Source organism: Anas acuta, chromosome 18 (genome assembly GCF_963932015.1).
Source record: "Anas acuta chromosome 18, bAnaAcu1.1, whole genome shotgun sequence".
Taxonomy (NCBI): Eukaryota; Metazoa; Chordata; class Aves; order Anseriformes; family Anatidae; genus Anas; species Anas acuta.
The window spans coordinates 7,094,577-7,112,419 of NC_088996.1; the positions used below are offsets into that span (position 1 = coordinate 7,094,577).

Genomic DNA, 17,843 nt, shown 5'->3' on the forward strand with positions numbered 1-17,843 from the left:
GAAGAGTGAAAGATGCTGCTTGAATGGAAGGGGGAAGAGGGAGGAGAAATGAGGCAGAGAGAGAGCAGAGTAGCACACAGCGAAACAGTGCAAACAGAATAGCTTCCCACACAGGCTTGACAAGGCCTTAGAGAGAGAGAGACAAGTAACACAGCATGAACTTTAATCCAGGAGCAGAAAAGCTGCCTGGAGCAGACAGTGTTACCATCATCTGTCCCCGTATAATCCCTACACCATCAGACACCTCCTTTGCTCCCAGCCAACGAATTCTCATGAACCCAGCCCAACTCAAACAGCAGCCACCAACAGCCAGACAGCCTCTATTAAAAAGGGTTGTAGCAAAACTGAGCCAGTGACATGGAAATAGCTGATGGGATAAAGCACAAAGACAATTACAAGCAGCAACCCAACAGATGCAAGTGTAACACTACCCTAAAGGCGGGACACCATGCAGTTTATACGTGTAACAGAAACACTGCTTATCACCAGTGTTGTTTGCAGAACATTCCTCCCATTTCTAAAGCAAGGATAATTTTTCCAAAACAAAACTTTTCCAAGTAAAGCTTGGAGATTTCAGTATTGCCAGGACTTCCCTGTGAATTTGTCTTAGCTTTGAACGCTGACCATTTAGAAGAAATCTTCTCAAATTCAAGGCCAAAATACCGGGCAGCAGCGTTTTCAAAATGTTCCATGAGAAAATTGTCATTTATTTTTTATGTGGAGAGTATCAACATAAATGGCTCAAGTCAAACTAAGTATTTTGCTCAAAGGGAAACAAAAAGCCTTTTCCCAATCTTTTAGGTAACTGCAGACAAAACTAAGTGTTATGATTCACCTACCTCCACCCTTTTCACAGCTGGGGAAACTGAGGCAGTTAGAAAAGAAACAGTCTATTACTTGAAGCTCACTGGCAGAGCTGAAAACTGGATCCAATCCCATCCCTTTTGGGTGTGTAGGTTAAGATATACCAAGGTGTCACTAATCCTCCTAGGTCTGGCAGTCACCCTCTACACAATCCTATACCAAATCTTGTTTTCCCAAATGCAAAATAAAAGATATGGTCAAGAACTTGGCGAGGGATAGCATAAGGCCTTAACTTATAGGCCTTTATTTAATGCTTATATAATCTTTCATGTTTGTCAGGAGCGACCATTTGAAAGCTAATTCAGTGTCTGGAGCTCATGTTTTGCTGCTCATAAATAGACTTCACTGTCACACAAGCTAAAATGAGAGGTCATAGAAACACAGCTGAAGGTAGGACACAACTCTCGAAAACAAACACAGTGGAAAGGAAAACAAATGTAAATCTAAGAGTTGACCCTATTCTGCCTTTTCAGCACATCATGGAAATCAAACATACAGATTGACTTTTAAAGTGTTATTAGAGGAATGATGAGGGGTCCATCTCTGCCTCAGTGAGACTTTGGGTTCTGCCCTTTGCCCCCCCCACCTCTTTTTTTTAAAAATGTTTCTCACACCAAATAAGCATAAGAATATCAATGCAGTTACTTTCAAGCAAAAAATGCGAGCATCCTGAAGTCAGAGCACAAACAGCAACTCATCTGGGAAGAGACATGAAGCTATTTTTCTCTCGTAATAAAATACGAAAGAAATTCCTGAGAAACCTTGGCTGGATCATCAATCCCTCTCAGAGAGGGACAAAAAAATGTCAGATAGAGAATTGGAAACTGGCTGTTAACAGTCAGGTCTCTAGCACATACTGTGTTTTGAAATGATAACCTGTGGTGCTACTGTCTGCTCAGCAGACAGAATTCAACTTTACATACTGGGAACCCAAGGCAGAGAGGCTTCATTCACCCAGGGAGCAGGAGACTTCCAAGACTACTGTAGCTGAGCTGAGATGGGCTGCCTGTGCTCCAGCCACCTCCATGAAGCACTCCTACATTGCCACCTAATAACTGACTAGTAAAAATTTGGAAATTGCCAAATACAAAAGGGGGTGGGGAGTTAAGGAAGGATTAATACAGAGTAAAGGTCAAAGTACCTCCAGCAAGTATGCTAAGGTTGACAGTTCTCATCTGGACATCTCATCTTGTTTGTGAATGAGTCTGTCCTGGGAACAGCAAGGACATGGGACTGATGTGTTTGCACAGGCATACACAAACATGCGGCAGTGCCAAAGGGGCTGTAAGGATCTCCAGAAAGGCTGCTCTGCCAAAGCTGACAAGCTTGAGCATCGCAGCTTCACAGGCCAGTTGAGCCCATGGAGAACTGTAATTGCCAGTAGAAGAGCGTCTTAGTTTTCCATCTGCCAGCCTGGGTACTGGCAGATCACATTACATATGGCACTAGGGGGAAGGGTGAGAGAATATGAATAATTCTCAATTCAATGAGAGGAGCGCGAGCTGTGCAGCTGCTGCAGTTCAAGCAAGCCCTAACAGCACCAGCCATTGCTTTGGGTCAAGGGATCATACCATTTCAGCCTGCTTCCTGATTTGTGCTTCATCCCAGCTGCTCTCCTCTCCCTTTAGTGCCTGCCTGCAGGAACAGCTAGCTCTCTGGAAGAAATCCAAACACAAGGAGAAGAGGTTATGTGTGCCTGAGGGAAGTGACAGCACAAGGCAGTTCACTGCTTAGTCTAGAAGCATTCAAGCAGGGTCAACATCTAAAAAATAAATACATAAATACATAGATAAACACTATTCAGGAGAAGGATTTCTTAGATGGGACAGCCAGGAGTTCGGGTATGCTTCAGCGTGCTTGTTTCCACATCTTTGGGAAACTGGCAGCTCTTGCCACTGAATCAGACAGACTTGTGGTGCCAGCAGCTGACAAGTCAGCTGCTTCCAGGAAGGGCTGCTGCAGCATCCACACTGGAAGGGACCAACCTGTCACCCCATCCCCATCCCACACCCAGCCTGGGAACTCTAGTTCTTTCCTGCTCCCCAGATCTAAGCGTCCCGTATCAGGCAGCCAAGGCAAAGCCACTACCACAGGCTGGGCAATCTTCTTATGCAAATGAACTCAGGGTAATTGGGACAGTTGCAACGAGTCCCTGACAATGTTTGCCTTTGTGCAAGCCCCCGCCAAATACAGACTGAGATGCTTCCTAAGGGTGGGGGTGAGAGGGAGCTGGGCTGGGGGATAGGGACGATAAGGACACAAGTCCTGCCTAAACAGAGCGATGCTCTCAGAAGCATGGAGCTGACAGGTGAGGAAGGAGGCAGATGCTGCAAATAAAAGTCACTGACTGCAAGTCTCACAAATACTCAGGGAAACAAAGCCACTGTGGCAGATCCACAGAGCTGTCCCCCACATCACAGCCACGCCAGAGGAAATCCCCCAGCCTTCCTCCAGCTAAGGACCTCAGTCCACAGGACTCAGGTATCCCAGGAGAGCTCCCACCAGAGCCAGGTCCGGATGTAACACAAACAAAACATCCAGAGCAGGCACTGACAGTCCCGCACCGACTGCTCTGCCTCGTGGTTCTCTCACTTCATGAATCTCATGCATGGGCTCTATTTTTGTTGTAGCCCTCCAGGGCCCATGCAGCAGCCGTGGAAGAAACCTCCACAAAAAGCCACCCCCCAAAATCCTGCCATGCAAACAAGCCTCTTCCCACCCAGCGCCACAAGGACAGAATGGAGAGGGTCTGAACCCTCCCCCCCGCAGGCCCCTGCCTGGTGGTCTTTTTGTCTCGTGACCTTCCCCGCACAAACACAACCCCACAACAATCAGGCAGGCAGCATAATGTGCCGGCGCCTGCTTTCCCAGCCCTTCAAGGCAAGATGGGAAGGGAAGGGAGGGAGAGCTGAAAGGATTTGGGGATGAAGAACGGATGGGATGGGCAACAAAATAACAAGCAGTGTTGTAATTCCTACTTGCATGGTTCCATAAGCCAGAAAAAGAAAGGTTTTAATGAAAGAAATAAAAGAATCTTTGAGCTATCTCAAAGAGCTTAAATTGACTGGGGAATCCCAGCTTCTGGGATTTTCATTTAAAAAAAATAAAATTAAATCCAACAATGTTCCTAACCCCTGTGAATATCTTTTAACATTTCCTCCAAGAAGTCCTAAAAAAATTGAGCCCCTTGGTGCAAACTCTGCTGTTTTTACTTGGCTATCTTTGAGATTCAGAGTCAGAGACAGGTCAGATACAAGGTTCTCCTTCAAACTGATAACATTTTCATTTATTTATTTATTTATTTTTGCAACAACTCTAGCTGTAGACAGCATCAACATACATGGAAACCTTCCCTAATATAACAGCTTGAAAGCACAGAAAACTTCTGCCAGTTTGTCTTAACTATGGGGAAAAAAAATCATCACTTGTACTACTTGCAGCAAGTAGCAAACATGCCTCCAGACCACACCTTGTCCTCGCAAGGTAAAAGATACCCTTTGGTTACTGCAGGACGTGCCACCTTTGGGAAAGAGCAACATGGGTCTCCGAGACCTTGTTAGAGGCAGATCAGGAGACTACCACAGTCAGGGGAAACTCCTGCCTTTCGAAATGCCCAGGGATTCTCCCCAGCTCCTTGTGCATGTACAGGAAAAGACCAGACTCCACAAGAACCTGAACCAAAGCAAAAGCCAAACACAATCTCTCAGGGCCTAGTTAACCTCTCAGTGAGGTTAGCGGGACCCTTGGCTATGCTTCAGGGCACTGGAAATACAGACTTAATGCCTTTACAAGAGCAGGAGGCTGTGCTTTTGGAAATCCTGGCAGCCAAGATGGTAACAGAAAGCAAGCAAAGCTCCAGGAAGCACTTGCATGATTTACAGACAAGTTAGCCACCTGGGGAGCACATTACAGTAAGAAACAACCTCTCAGCTGCTGCCAGAGTGCCACACAAGGCTGTTATTACCCACATCCTTGATCAAAGTGCTGCACAGTACAAAACCACCTGATGATCCAGGTATGGGAAACACTTTCACAGGATGGTTCAGACAACGCAAAGAGGCTGAAAGTCTTACAGAAGGCCATACACAGCTGCTGCATGCATGGGGCCACACCTGAGCAGCTGGCCCCAGCAAGGGGGGGCAGAGCTGTGACCGACTCTTGCCCGTGCCCTGACATGAACTGGAGTAACTGGAAGAGCAGCAGCAATGAGCAGACACACAGCTGGCAAACTTCCAGCTGTGATAGGCAAGGATATTGCCTCCTGTCAATCCACTCCAGCCCTAATCCCCTGTGGAAACATCCCATCAGCACCACACTCAGAGGCAATCTTTCAATCCAGATGCTAACAATTAACGATAGCGAAGACAAGGGAGGAACAGACAGAAAACAAATTCAACCGGGTGCTGCTCATCACACTAAGGATGTGAGGAGGACCAGGACAGAAGCCACATAAACAAGACTTCTAGCCTTGCTGAGCCCTGCAGTAACTCTACATATGAGCATTCACAGGGCAGTGCGCCTACAGTGTCAGCTGTAAGCCAGTGACAGTCAGTGTCGCAACTCGTTCTGATGAGAAAGGAAGGAGCTGTGACCCAGCTGCGAAAGCTGCTTTGGGATCTGCATTATTTCTGTCCCATGTAGGAGAGGCACAAACCTGCTGCTGGTTTGAGTATTTGCACCATGAGTCTGGGTATTTCCCCCTCACAGAAGGGAAACTCTGCTTTTGACTCAGCTCTTTTCACAAAGCAGCTGAGTTTTGCCTGCATACTTGTCTGATGCCCTTCAAGCAAACACAGCAGATTTTTACAAGGTAAAATACAGGCTAATACCAATGCGCAGCAGCCTGCAAAGCCCTGCCATCACAACTAGCTGACTTAAGAGGCAGGACATCATCACCAAGCACCTCTACTTGCCTCTAGGGATTTTTCAAACACCATGGTATTGAACAGAAGCACCACAAAGGTTCCACCTGCACCCCAAGCCACCTGACACGGATCCTTCACCTTAGTTCTGTTCCTGCTGCCCCCACCCAGCAAATCGGGTTCCTTCACTGCCTTCCCAGAATCGTGCCAACCCACGGTCATTTCTTCACACTGCCAGATAGAAACACGGCTTGGTCTAACCCTGGCACACATCCTCGTGGATACGGTACTCACAGAGTCGTACATCAGTACAATAATGATAGACTTCCCACAGCCAAACTCCACTCAGTTGAAATCATTATCATTTAGAGAGGCTGTAACCAGAGAAGACACTTGCTAGCAAAGTATTTTTTCTGACAAGAAAGATGCTGGCTCTTAGCTAGGCTTGAAGCCTGGATTCCACCCTAGAAAAAATAAATAAATAAGTCATTGAAGCCTCAGGGAAAGAGATAATTTGAGCCTGGATATTCCTTTCTCCTTGGCACAGTTTTACAGTGCGTAACACAACATTCTCTCTGTGTATTTGCTTCTGTCCTTCCTCAGCCCAGGTTTGTAATAAATGATGAAGAGCTGAAGTATTTGTGTCCTAGTGCTCAAGGGAAAAGCAACAAGCAACAATGATTTCAGATTGCAGCCTCTTATCATCATCACAACCTCATGTGCTTGAAAAACAAGATTTATCACATAAACACTTTCTTGGGAAGGGGTGCATGCTGCCTGGGTTTGTTTTAATAAAATCCTCAGCAAAATAAATCAAATATTCTAAGGTCTGCATGCCTGAAGAACCACTGTAAAATCCAAATCAGGAGAAGTCCTTACCCTGCTGAAATCAGTAATGAAATTAGCATGGGGCCCAAAGGAAGCAAAGGGGGCCCCTTCAGAGGGGCCAGGATTTCACTGTGTTTAAAACCACACAGTGGCAGATCTGTACCTACTTTAAGGACCTACTGCATCCTTTTAGTCCTGTACATCCCTCCATAGAAGCCTAATAATGAAAACGTATCCAAGAAAACTTGGCTTTTCCTGAAGAACAGTATCTGAACACATATTTCTGTGGACACAGTGAATTTGAACTGCAGTGCTTTGTTTTCAAGTATCATTGCATTTCACATTTTCACAGCTTCTTTGGAATAATTTTTGTTACAAAAACAATGTAAGCAATACTCACAGACAAAAGAACAGCCACCCCTTTAAAACCATAGAGCCTGTCCATTTGTATTGTTTTTGTAACAAATGCAGCCTGAGCCACTGAATTCCAAGTAAAAGATCCTCAGGCAACTTAAAAATTCAAGCAAATCGCCATGCGACATTAAAAGCATTCATTTTTATGAGCATCAAATTCCACCTATTAAAGGATCAGTCATCCTCTGCAGCTACCGATTTACATATCCAGCCTGCAAGCTGCTGAGGGGCCACTGGACAAGAAATTCATGAATACATTAAATCCAAAAAAGGAAAGTAATGTCCATCGTAATTCAACTTAATGATCACATTTGCTTTACAGAAGCAGCACAAAGTCCATGTCTGACAAACACATGCCCCATAAAGGTACCCAGATGCGATGAGACACTGAACCCCCTACTTAGAGACTGTAACTCTCTCCAGTTACATGCATGGCACCATTCACACCTGAACCACATTCAAGCCCCATGCAAGGAGGGAACATCCTTTGAGTTACGTATTCACCAAGTCACTGACACCCATGCTACTGCACATCAACTAAATTCAAAGGCCTGATCCTCACAATGGAAGACAGTTTATCTGGACATACACCACAACCCTAGACAAATTCTCAGCCCTTTTGCCAAACCAGGCAGTATTACCAGCCTTAATATAAGTGCTCCTTTGATCTTGTAACAGCTCGACTGGCACTGGTACATCTATTATTCCTCATGGAACAGAGCTGTGATCTGATATCACACCTACATTTCACTCTGTGTACTGCTATCTAGAAACAGATGTAAGAGAAATATTCTCAGCAGTGTGTACAGCTTCTGTCATCTCGGATAGGTGAATGACCCTTGCCGGTGCTCAACCCACAGCCAATTACAGCTATGGCAAGGAGAAAAGTTTCTATTTCAAGCCTGTTGAAGAGTTCACTGGGTGCTGCAGGCAGAAGGATGGACACAGGAGAAGGTGTCCTGTAAAAATGTTCTCCTTTCTCTTAACTGAGCACCATGCAGGTAGGCAGCACCTTGGGGAATGAGGGGCAATCCCAAGACTGAAGGGTTGCCTGCATCCCATGTCACAGCAATAAGTACCTGTTTAAGAAAAAAAAAAAAAAAAAAAAAAAAAAAAAACAGCAACAGTGAAACCCCTCCAGATAATCCAATTAAGACACAGGATAAAGTCACAGAGGTTAATCAGATCTGAGCCATTAGGTCTCTCTGCTGCTGCTTAGTGACACATCTGGTAAGCAACACCATCGAGATGAAGGCCAGTCAGAAACATCAATTTGATCTAACCAGCCCCAGGAAAGAGGTGTTGCTTCCCTGCTGCATAAGGCAGAAGAGGAGAGGAGCACATCGCAGGGCAGGTGGTCAGCTGGGCCCAGAGCTTGGCAGCCCCATTAAACCTCATCAGGTGCAAGGATGCTGTGACTGATGGGCTACATTAAGTAAACCTTACAGCAAAAGCCAAGGCTGTGTGTGCAGGGTGCTGAAAAATTATTCAGCAAGGAAAAATTCTGCCCATAAAGCTGCAAGCAGGATCTCCTTACCTTGTGTTTCATTAGCTGTAACTCTGCTAATGAAGGCCACAGCAGGGCAGGTAAGGACTTACAGGGCCACCAGCACAAAGACCATCCGGGCTGTCATACATGACACCTTCAGAACTAGGAGCCAGAAGAGAGCTGGGCTGGGCTGGGCTTTGCACTGAATCAGCTCCTGCAGTGTCTGAGGGATGGGGACAGACACAGCAGGGTTCAGCACTGACCAGGGCACATTGTCCCTGACTAGGGATTTATGCCCACCAAATAAAAGGCATCCAGCCCATTGCCCAGCTTCAAGTCCTGATCTCAAGTTGCATTTCAAAACTGAGCATGCCGTTTGCCTGACTTAAACCTGCCTGTACCGCTACATCTGCTCAGCCCCTCTTCCTCCCTTTAGGGCAAAAAGAAGCCAGTGTTCTTGGTCCTTATTGCTTAGACAAGTGTCTACACCTGACAGTGATGACTTGCTATTCCCTTCATCACACCTGTGGGTGCAGGACAGTCAGCACAGAAGGACAAACCAATTCTAGAAGGTAACCTCACCTTTGACCCATCATAGTGAGGTGAGGCACAGAACAGCAGGGAGAGGAAGAAATTTTTTCTATACCCATTTCTTCTGGATGGGGAGAACGTGTGGATCAGAAAATCACCTTCTCTCCTGGGCGATATATGCCAGCCTTTCAAGAGGACAGATGGAGCAGTAACTCCAATACAATTACAGAACTGTGGTGAGAACGAGAGAAAGATGAAAGGTACACAAGTGCCATTCTACCAGTGATGCTGATCCTTCTCGTTGCCAGAAACGTTTTAAGAAAACAATCCCTAACCAAGTGACTGTCATCTCCTGGAGGAGAACTGGGTCTCCAATACCACTCTACCTCACTGGGCTTTCTGAAGCGTCCTGCTACACTCCTCTGTTAAGTTCTTCCTCCTTCACAGTAAATTCTTCCCTCTTCTCCGTAAATTCTTCAGTCCAAGGACAGAAATTGTCACTGTTTCTCAGTTCCCCAAAGGGACCGTGATCAATACCGTCCAAAATCAGAACTTTTGCCCTTCCTATAGGAAACTTTATCCGTTCTTTAAAGGTATGGAGTTTTATAGCAATCAGCCGTGAAGCCTGTCAGGAGAAAACTACATTTAATACTCTGGACTGGAAACAGAACATTTCAGAGTAAAAATAGCTCCCTTTTTCGCTGTCTGCCAGATCTGGGAGGGAGGTGAAAATCTACAGGGACTTCATTTGATGTGTGAAAAAGCAGAATTCTGTAGCAGCGAGTATGCACACACTTATTTTAGGTCAAATAATAGCTCTGCAATAATACTTAGCTTGGAGGAGAAAACCAAAGCTTGGACTAGACCTATGGTATCTGGAACTGAGCACCATGACAATCCAAGTGCATCCACCAGAAAAAGAGGGGAAAACTTTTAAATATATACTTTAGAAGTCCCATCACATCTCAGTTCTGTCTTTGAGTTCTTTTCTCTTTCAAATTCCAAGTATCATCTCCTCTATCAGCCACCATGATGTCTGTCTTACTAAGATATGAGAAAAAGACACTGGTTGGCTGAGAGCTGGGCACAGACCAGGCCAGAACACAACCTTTCCCCCACAGCACATAGATCCAGACAAGCTCCCTCATTCCACAGCCACGCAGTGGGGCAGCAGGCAGACCTGGTACAATATGCAGCCTTCCTCCCTCTCTTCTCCACCAGGGGAGGAGGACAGGCCACACATCACATCTAACTTTCTGAGGAACCAGAGCTCAAGCCTGCCCATCTCAAATATAGCAAACAACTGCACTGTTTACTCCAAAGCACCTTATATTTTGAAAAAGAGCCAGCTCTGATCTCTGAGGTGAAGAGTTATTGATCAGAAGAGAATGGCAAAGCTGCATCACGTGTACTGGTGAACAAAGGCTCTGCCCAAAGCTCTGCTGCCAGCTAAACTGATAGACGCTGGAAAGGAAAAAGAGGAATCAGCACACACAACTCTGACGCTAAAAATGCAGGCACATAAATATCCAGTAACTAGGGGGTACTGAGTAACGCAGGAGTGGTGGGACAGGAGTAGGGCTACTTTAGCAATCTGAGTGGAAGCATGGCCAGCCATTCTCTCCCTCCCTACCGGTACGGGATAAGAGAGGCTGGATCAGCTATATAATGCTGATAGATGTCTCATCAATGAGAAGGAACAATACAGGAACATTCAAATATCCCTTCTCTGATGTAATCATCACAACTGGCACAAACACAGAATCCTTACCAGAGAAGGCAGGCCCTGATCAGGGCTGACTGCTTCCCTGCTAACATCAGAAAAACACCTCAGTGTCCCCACTGGGAGAGAGCTCATTCAGCTACAGCTTCGCTGGGAACAGCAAGCACAGCGACCTCAGAAAGCCTCCAGAACTCGCACTGCGGAAAGCATCCTTCCTTGAATGAACTGCTTTGGCTCAGGCTGCCTGTGTGTAATTCAGGTTGGTTCAGACTACAAGAAACCATCTAATGCAGCTTTGTGTCAAACCTCCACCCACACATCAACTACATAATTAATAAGGATGAAAGAGAACATTACCCCAAGCTGGTATTCAGATCCTCAGCAGTGGCAGAGCCCATCATATGCTGTTTGGCCTTAGAAGCCAGCAAAAGGAATGCATCGTACTACATGCTTGGTCATTAAATACAGGCTTATGAGCCCATAAAGTCACTGTTGCTTGCAAGTGCAGAGTAATTTTTTTGCATGAAGTAGTTTGTTTTGTGGTAGCCCCAAAAGTTAATTAGTTTTCCTGGTTTTATTACTCCACATGGTCAAATAACAGCCTGGAGCTAACAGCCAGTTGGAACTGTGCAAGGTCCAGAAAATTCTCACTGTGCTTTTCAGGACTGTTTGCTATAAACATAAATCAGCATCTAGCAAATGACTTCCTGCTCCAGCTCTTCTTGGCCACCAGCACCAGTCCTAAACGATCCCATAAATCAATGCAGCAAGGGCAGCTCTCAGCTCTGAGGCCAGAGGGAATAAGGCGGCAAGATCTGTTTCAGACACACATGACAACTCTTTGAGAGACTTTCCAGCTATCAACACCCTGGGAGAAGTCACCCTAGGCACCTGTTTCACTGCAGATCCTGACTGCAGCATCTACACCACCACCAGCTTCAGCTCCCACCTATACCCATGAAGGTGCTGCTGTCCCTGCCACAGAAGCTGTTTCCTATCTAGCCTGACAGGTAGATAAACTGGCCACAGTCCTCGTTCGTAACTAGATGTGCCTTCGGCCTCTCCCAGGGCTATAGCAGACACTGAATGCAGACTGGCGGTTCCAAGAGGTGAAAAAGACACAAGGAAGCCAGCACAGTACAGTACAGCCTCTGGGATCCAGACTGACTGGACAGCAGTGCAATAGTCACCCTCCAGACAAAAACCAACTATGGTAGGGATGCCCAGCACTGCAAAATCCTCTGGAGAAGCCAAAGTACACGGTAATTTATAGAGTTTTAGAAGAGACAACACCAGGACATGCTGTAGCTATGCAAGCAACCCTACACACATACTCATAGACACTGAGACATTCCCAGATAATTCCCAGGGGTCGCAAGTCAAAAGTGTGACGAAGCAAACACACAAGTCAATAAAGATTCCTCAGACACAGCACTGAGGCTGGAAGGAAGTTATCCCTTCAGCCATGGTCTCCAGGCACAGCTCACACAGCAGCAACAGGAGCATCATCTCCCCAAGGGGACTGCCTAAACGCACCAATAAATGCAAGCCAAACATTTCTCAAAAAAATAAATACTGCTGTTACAGGACATGTGAAGGAAAAACGTTTGTGCCTCCCTGCTAATGGGGAGGAGAACCCAGAGACATAACTCCAGTCCTAACAAGACCGCGTGCAAAAGCAGCTCCTCTGTTAGCAGCCAAGAGGGAGTAGCTGTGAGAAGAGGCAGCAGTTCAGAGGAAAGAACCACAACAAACACTTTCATTTTCCTCCCCAGTGCAAACAACAAAAAAGCAACATCATTCTGCAGAGGCCAAGATGCGTAAGCCCACTTGCCATCATTTCTCAGCGTGAGGGTTAAGTAAACCTGTGGCAGGGAAGCCAGTGGAGGGAAATGGGTGTTTGGCTCCATTTCAGGGCCAGGAAGAAAATCTAAAAAAACAACTTTGCTCTCCAAATGCCAAAGGAGGCACACCATTCTGCTGTCAGCCCCAGCAAACCATACAATTGATGTTAGGCATAGAATGGGCCTGGGACACCCATCACGATTGTTTTCAGGTGCTCTGCTAGGCAAAGTCAGAGCACACAGGATAAAGTCCTCCAGTTGTTTTTGTGAAACCTTCCATTTTCCACCTTATAGAATATTGATCCTTTCTCTGTCAAGGAGTAAACATGGAGGATTATGGCTCACTGCCTGTAGGCTGTCATCAGCAAGCAGTTCCACTACAATTACACATCACAAACGAGTATGCTACACAAAGCAAGATCTCCATCATCACTGGCACCTAATCACAAAGGATTGCAGAGGCAGAAGTTGCATTTCCTTGGGGAACAGTGCCTTGAAGAAGCGCACGCGGCCAGAGGTTTGTTGGTAGCCACAAACAGCTTTGCCTCCAGCAGCCTCGCTTATTTTTTGCTTGTGCAACTACGGAAACTCCAGAGCATGCACTGCTTACAGAGGATGTCGAGTATCAAAGAACATGAAGAACAGTTCTTTGGGGGAAGATTGATCTTGCTTGTTTAACATCAGTTTCATACATCATTACTCTTCTCACCAGCAACACAGGGTCACTGCAGACAGCTGTTCCTAAGCAACAGGAATATACTAAGAATACACATATTCTCTGCATCTTGCTAGTGCTGGGAATTTCATTTTTAGAGCTGAAGGAACTCAAGGTCCAAGTGAGACTTCTGTGCATTCACGATTCCCTGGCGAAGCGAACAGCCCCATAATGAATCACTGCTAATTAAGGTCACTACCAAAGGATCTACATTTCTTTACTGGTTTGTGCTTTTCATACAAGAAAGAGAAGTTTCTATTGGGAAGTTCTGGGTTGGTTGCAGAACAGCTGAGAGAGCAACAGCAGCCCTTGTACAAGACAGCCCAAGGCAACAAAAAAAAAAAATAAAAAAAAATGTTTCTAGACAGTTCTACTCCAACAGAGCATCTGCTCAGAAATAAAACCAATCCCCCAAACACACACACACACACACACACCAAAATAACAAAACCACAAGACAGTTCAGAGGAGCTTCAGGGAGCTGGATGGTCAGATCTCATGGAGGCCACTGGAAAAACTTTGCCCTGTACAACTAATAACATAAAGCCAACTTTTCCACTTGAAATTACAACGCTGTCAGGGAAGTACAATTAGCCAGGTGGAACCTGGCCAGGGCAGAGAAAATCACGACTGGTCTCAAAAAAAACAAAAAAAAACACATCAGGACGGGTGTGATCTCAAACATTCAGGACTTCACTACACATTCCAGCATGACGTTGTCTCTGGTGATAAAATAGCCCCAGCATCGCCATGAGAAGCTGAACTGGGGGTAAGCCACCACTCCAGAGATCAGGAGAGGAGAGGGATATAGCAGTGACTCTTCCAGGTGCTAGAGCCTGAACTACAATACTACAAGGTTTGAATCACACAAAATTCCAGAGGAATCAGAGCTCAGATTTCCTCAGCAGCGTAAGTATGATGCTGCAAGAAAACAGCCTGTTGTCTGCACCCCATCAACTTTGTCTCATGGTGTGTTGGTAGCAAGCTGGTTTCAGACCAACACATTGTACGATACCTAGTGAGGAGGTGGAGAGTGATCACAGCTTCTTTGGCTGCTGCCAAACTCAAACACGCCCACTACTGCATTTAATTTGCAAACGTGCCCCGGTACATTCGCGCTGAGTGCAAATACAGGAAAGCAGCAAGACCATCATACTTCCTACCACAGAGAAGAAACACTTGCTTTCTAGGTCTGGTGGAGAGCAACTTTAAAAGCCTGTAAATGTTACAGGCATGAGTGATAATGGCTTGGAAAAGCACCTCCAACCTGTTTCAATTCTCTAAGCAGCTGGGTTTGTTCCTCTGGAGACAGGATGATCTCTCCCTCTCCCATCATAACAGAGCGCATGCTACATAGACAATGCACTAGCTGATTTCCAGGATCAACCCAGTCTCTGTTTACAGCTTTTTCCCCCTCCTTTCTTTTTAAATGTGCAGGCTTAAATGTTCTTATTGCTTCAGTGATTTTCTATGTGCAAGACAGGATTTGAGAACAATGCATTAGCAAGGATCTCTGTGCCTAAAAACCAGTCCGCATATTCAGCTGTAATGGCAAAGTGTAGGCTACCAAAGCCTCTCGCTGCAGCTGGGATCTGGCGGCAGCAGAGACAAGGGTCTGAATGCAGCTTGCTCTCCCTCTCGGACGCTGAAGGTTTCCAGGCAGCTCAGCCATGGAAGGTACACAAATGTGTAATGAGTAGGAAGCCTCCTGAGGCTTTTACAAATCTAGAGACATCAAGCTGCCAGTAACTCACGGGCTGTGTAAGACTGACTCAGCTTCCATGTGCTTTTTCAGTGTGTTTGTTATGATTCCTTTAAACATTTCAGGAGAAGCCTCCTTCTACCAGCACAAGCTTAACAGCGTTGCATTTGTTACGCTGCTGCTGCTGTCTGGTTCCTGCTGACGGCTTCTACGCCCAGCTTCATGCTTAAGGCTATCAAGCAAGGCCGAATGTCTGCGTAAGGGCTGGTGGGGATGAGGAGTATTCTGGTAGCCAGGGAAAGGGGAGATGGCACGGCCAATCCCAACCCATTCGTGCTGCAGGGAAGGTATAAATACAAACCCAGAGACTCATACACAGCTTGGGGGCTGGCTGCTGCTCAGTGTGCTGGAATATTAAGGAGGAACTTGGGGAATGTTTGCTGTTCACCTTGCAAGAAGTGGGAAGATTAATGACCTGCAGGTAGCTTTCTCATGCTGGGTTATCACTCCAGGGTATCGTGACTAACAGCCAAATGTGGCTATAAGGCTTAAAGTGCTAGGAGATTGCTGTCTACCATAACAGCACTGGGGACAGAATCAGGCTAACCCTGGCAGGGTGGAAGACCAGGCAGTACCCTGCAGAGGGGAGTCTCTCAGACATTAGCTGGTCAGCGCCTCAGTTTCCCTCCTTGACCGAAGGAAGGAAAAATTCCTTTCCCCCTTTTCCTGGGGGCTCATGCATTCAAAAAGTCCCCTGGCAGAAGGCAGCAAGGGGCTGATAATCCAGACAGTATCATCAAACCAACCTCCCTCGGCAAGAACAGATTCTCTCGCCAGCCCATTCTTCCCTTCAAGTCTGTCTACAGGGCAATGAATTTGAAGGGACTCTTTTCTTCCCAACCCCACAACCCAAAGTGAAGGAGTCAAAGGGTTAATGCTGCATGACAAAGGTCAGCGCAGTTTGGGGAGGGAGGAGAAAGACAAGCATTGTGGTCACAGACAGCAGCTCCCTGCTCCCAAAACGCCACTTGAGAAATGTAAAGTGATAGCGTTGCTCGGAAAAAAAGGCCTGAGAGCCTCGCCTAAATCCCAGGGCTTTATCGCTCACAAAAGCCCACCCCCTTGAGTCATTAATCGTGTGCTCCATGGCTGGGCGCCTCAAAGAGCAGCAGATGACACATGCCCAGCTGCCACTGACTCCCCTCCTCAAGGTAGCGGGGCAGAGGCAGGTGCACTCCCAGTGCCCTCTGCTCAAGGCTAATCTATTCTCCCTCCTTGTCCTCTGCCTTTCATCTCCTCCAGCAGCCCACGCTGACAACTGTAAATGAGATTAGACTTCAAGGCGTGGGGCAGATGCAGAACCCCCTCTGTGCATTGCCAAGAGACCCTTGTAGCTTTTAGAGTGTCTTTCTACTATACAAGGCACAGCTTGGTGGAGGGGAGGGTAAAAAGAAGCAAGTTTCTTGCCACATTCACAGAAATGTCTAATAAAACAGACCAGGCAGACCCTGGCTGTAGTGCCTGGATGCTAATCTTTTATTGCCACGGACAGTCTGGCCACCAGCACCTCTGATTTTCCAGTCCTTGTTAGGAGATACAGTAACAGGTTACGCCTATTTCCTATCTTCAGTTTCTCTAACCTCCTCTTTGCAGCAACATTCTGCTCCGGTGTGGACACAATGTCCTGATAAGCCCTAACCTAAAGAGACAGCAACAGCCCAAAATCCAGGTAAGGGCACGAAAGCAGTATATGACCCTGTGATCAAACCTCCTGCCCATGCTGCTGCTCCCACAGATACTGTTTCCTACTCTTCATCTCAGTTTCTCCTTCTCCCACTCCCAGGGTCCCACACAAACCAGCGGGAAGACACAAGCGATTTGTCAGAAAAAAACAGTAAAGTCTCCAGACACAAACCACTGCCTGGAGCTCAGAGACCTGCCTGTCAAGGTCTTCCAGCCGCCGCCAGCAGGGGTTAGCCAGTAACAATAGTCAGGGAACTTTTCAAAGGGGCGTGTGATGTTTAGCTCAACAGTGCCCCAGTAAACAAACTGGAATTTCTTTTATACCGTGAGAAACAGCTCGTCCTGCCTGTGTTAAAGGCTATCCTGAGAAAAGGGACATGGTTAACATAAAAGATAGTTGAGTTCAAAATTATTCCCTTTCTCAGTTACCACCAACCATGATCATAGCTGGCCCGATTTTATGGATTGCTTTGCAATTTCAGTAGTGCAGGAAACAGTGGATTTAAGATGCCTGCAAGGTCGGCGTATTTTCATGCTTTAGAGACTGTGGCAGAGCAGGTTCAGCTGCACCCACTGCTGGTAGTGTCAGCAACTGAACTCTTCCTGACAAGTGCACGTCTGGTCCAGAGTAGCTCTACAGCCTCATTTCTGAGCTCAAGCTTTCCATTAGCTGCCTACACAGAGCGGGTAACTTGGCACCTCTCTCTATTCCCCATAAACTCTGTTCATCTGTTGCCATCACACCCACGTACAAGTCTCAGGAAAGAATCCAGGATTCCTAAAGCAGCTGCAACAAAAACACAGCCTGTATTGATAAGCAATAGAATCGAGGTGCTGAGCCGGTGAGGAGGGTCTTTTGGGAAAGTTTTGTGTGTGGCTATTTAAAACCAGTTTGTTGTCATGACTACAAACCAGGGTATGGGTGAGAAGAAGCGAGCTCTCCAAGATGAGGGCTGATAATGTTAATTCACCCTCAAAATCTCAGCAGCCATGGGGATGGGACAGACAGAGATGACACAAGCTCTTGGTATCTAACAAAGCTAAAAGCCACCTTCAGAAGGCAGGTCTGTCCTAATAACCAACACCATCCTCTTAGATAGTCCCTTTCACCCAGCACGGCCAAGGGCT

General features: G+C 46.5%; 1 protein-coding gene across 7 annotated transcripts in view; it reads right to left on the reverse strand.

Moving 5' to 3' along the window:
* Positions 1–17,843, reverse strand: part of RHBDL3 (rhomboid like 3) — a 64,978-nt gene that overhangs the window by 39,208 nt on the left and 7,927 nt on the right. For 2 of the 7 annotated variants that reach the window (XM_068655075.1, XM_068655070.1), the window contains exon 2: positions 2,436–2,519. The exons of 3 other annotated variants lie outside the window; for them this stretch is intronic. In XM_068655075.1, coding sequence (XP_068511176.1) covers positions 2,436–2,519 — 84 coding nt within the window. Of the gene's footprint in view, positions 1–2,435; positions 2,520–8,505; positions 8,902–17,843 lie in introns of those variants that run through there. 2 more of the 7 variants (XM_068655074.1, XM_068655073.1) reach the window with 2 other exon arrangements.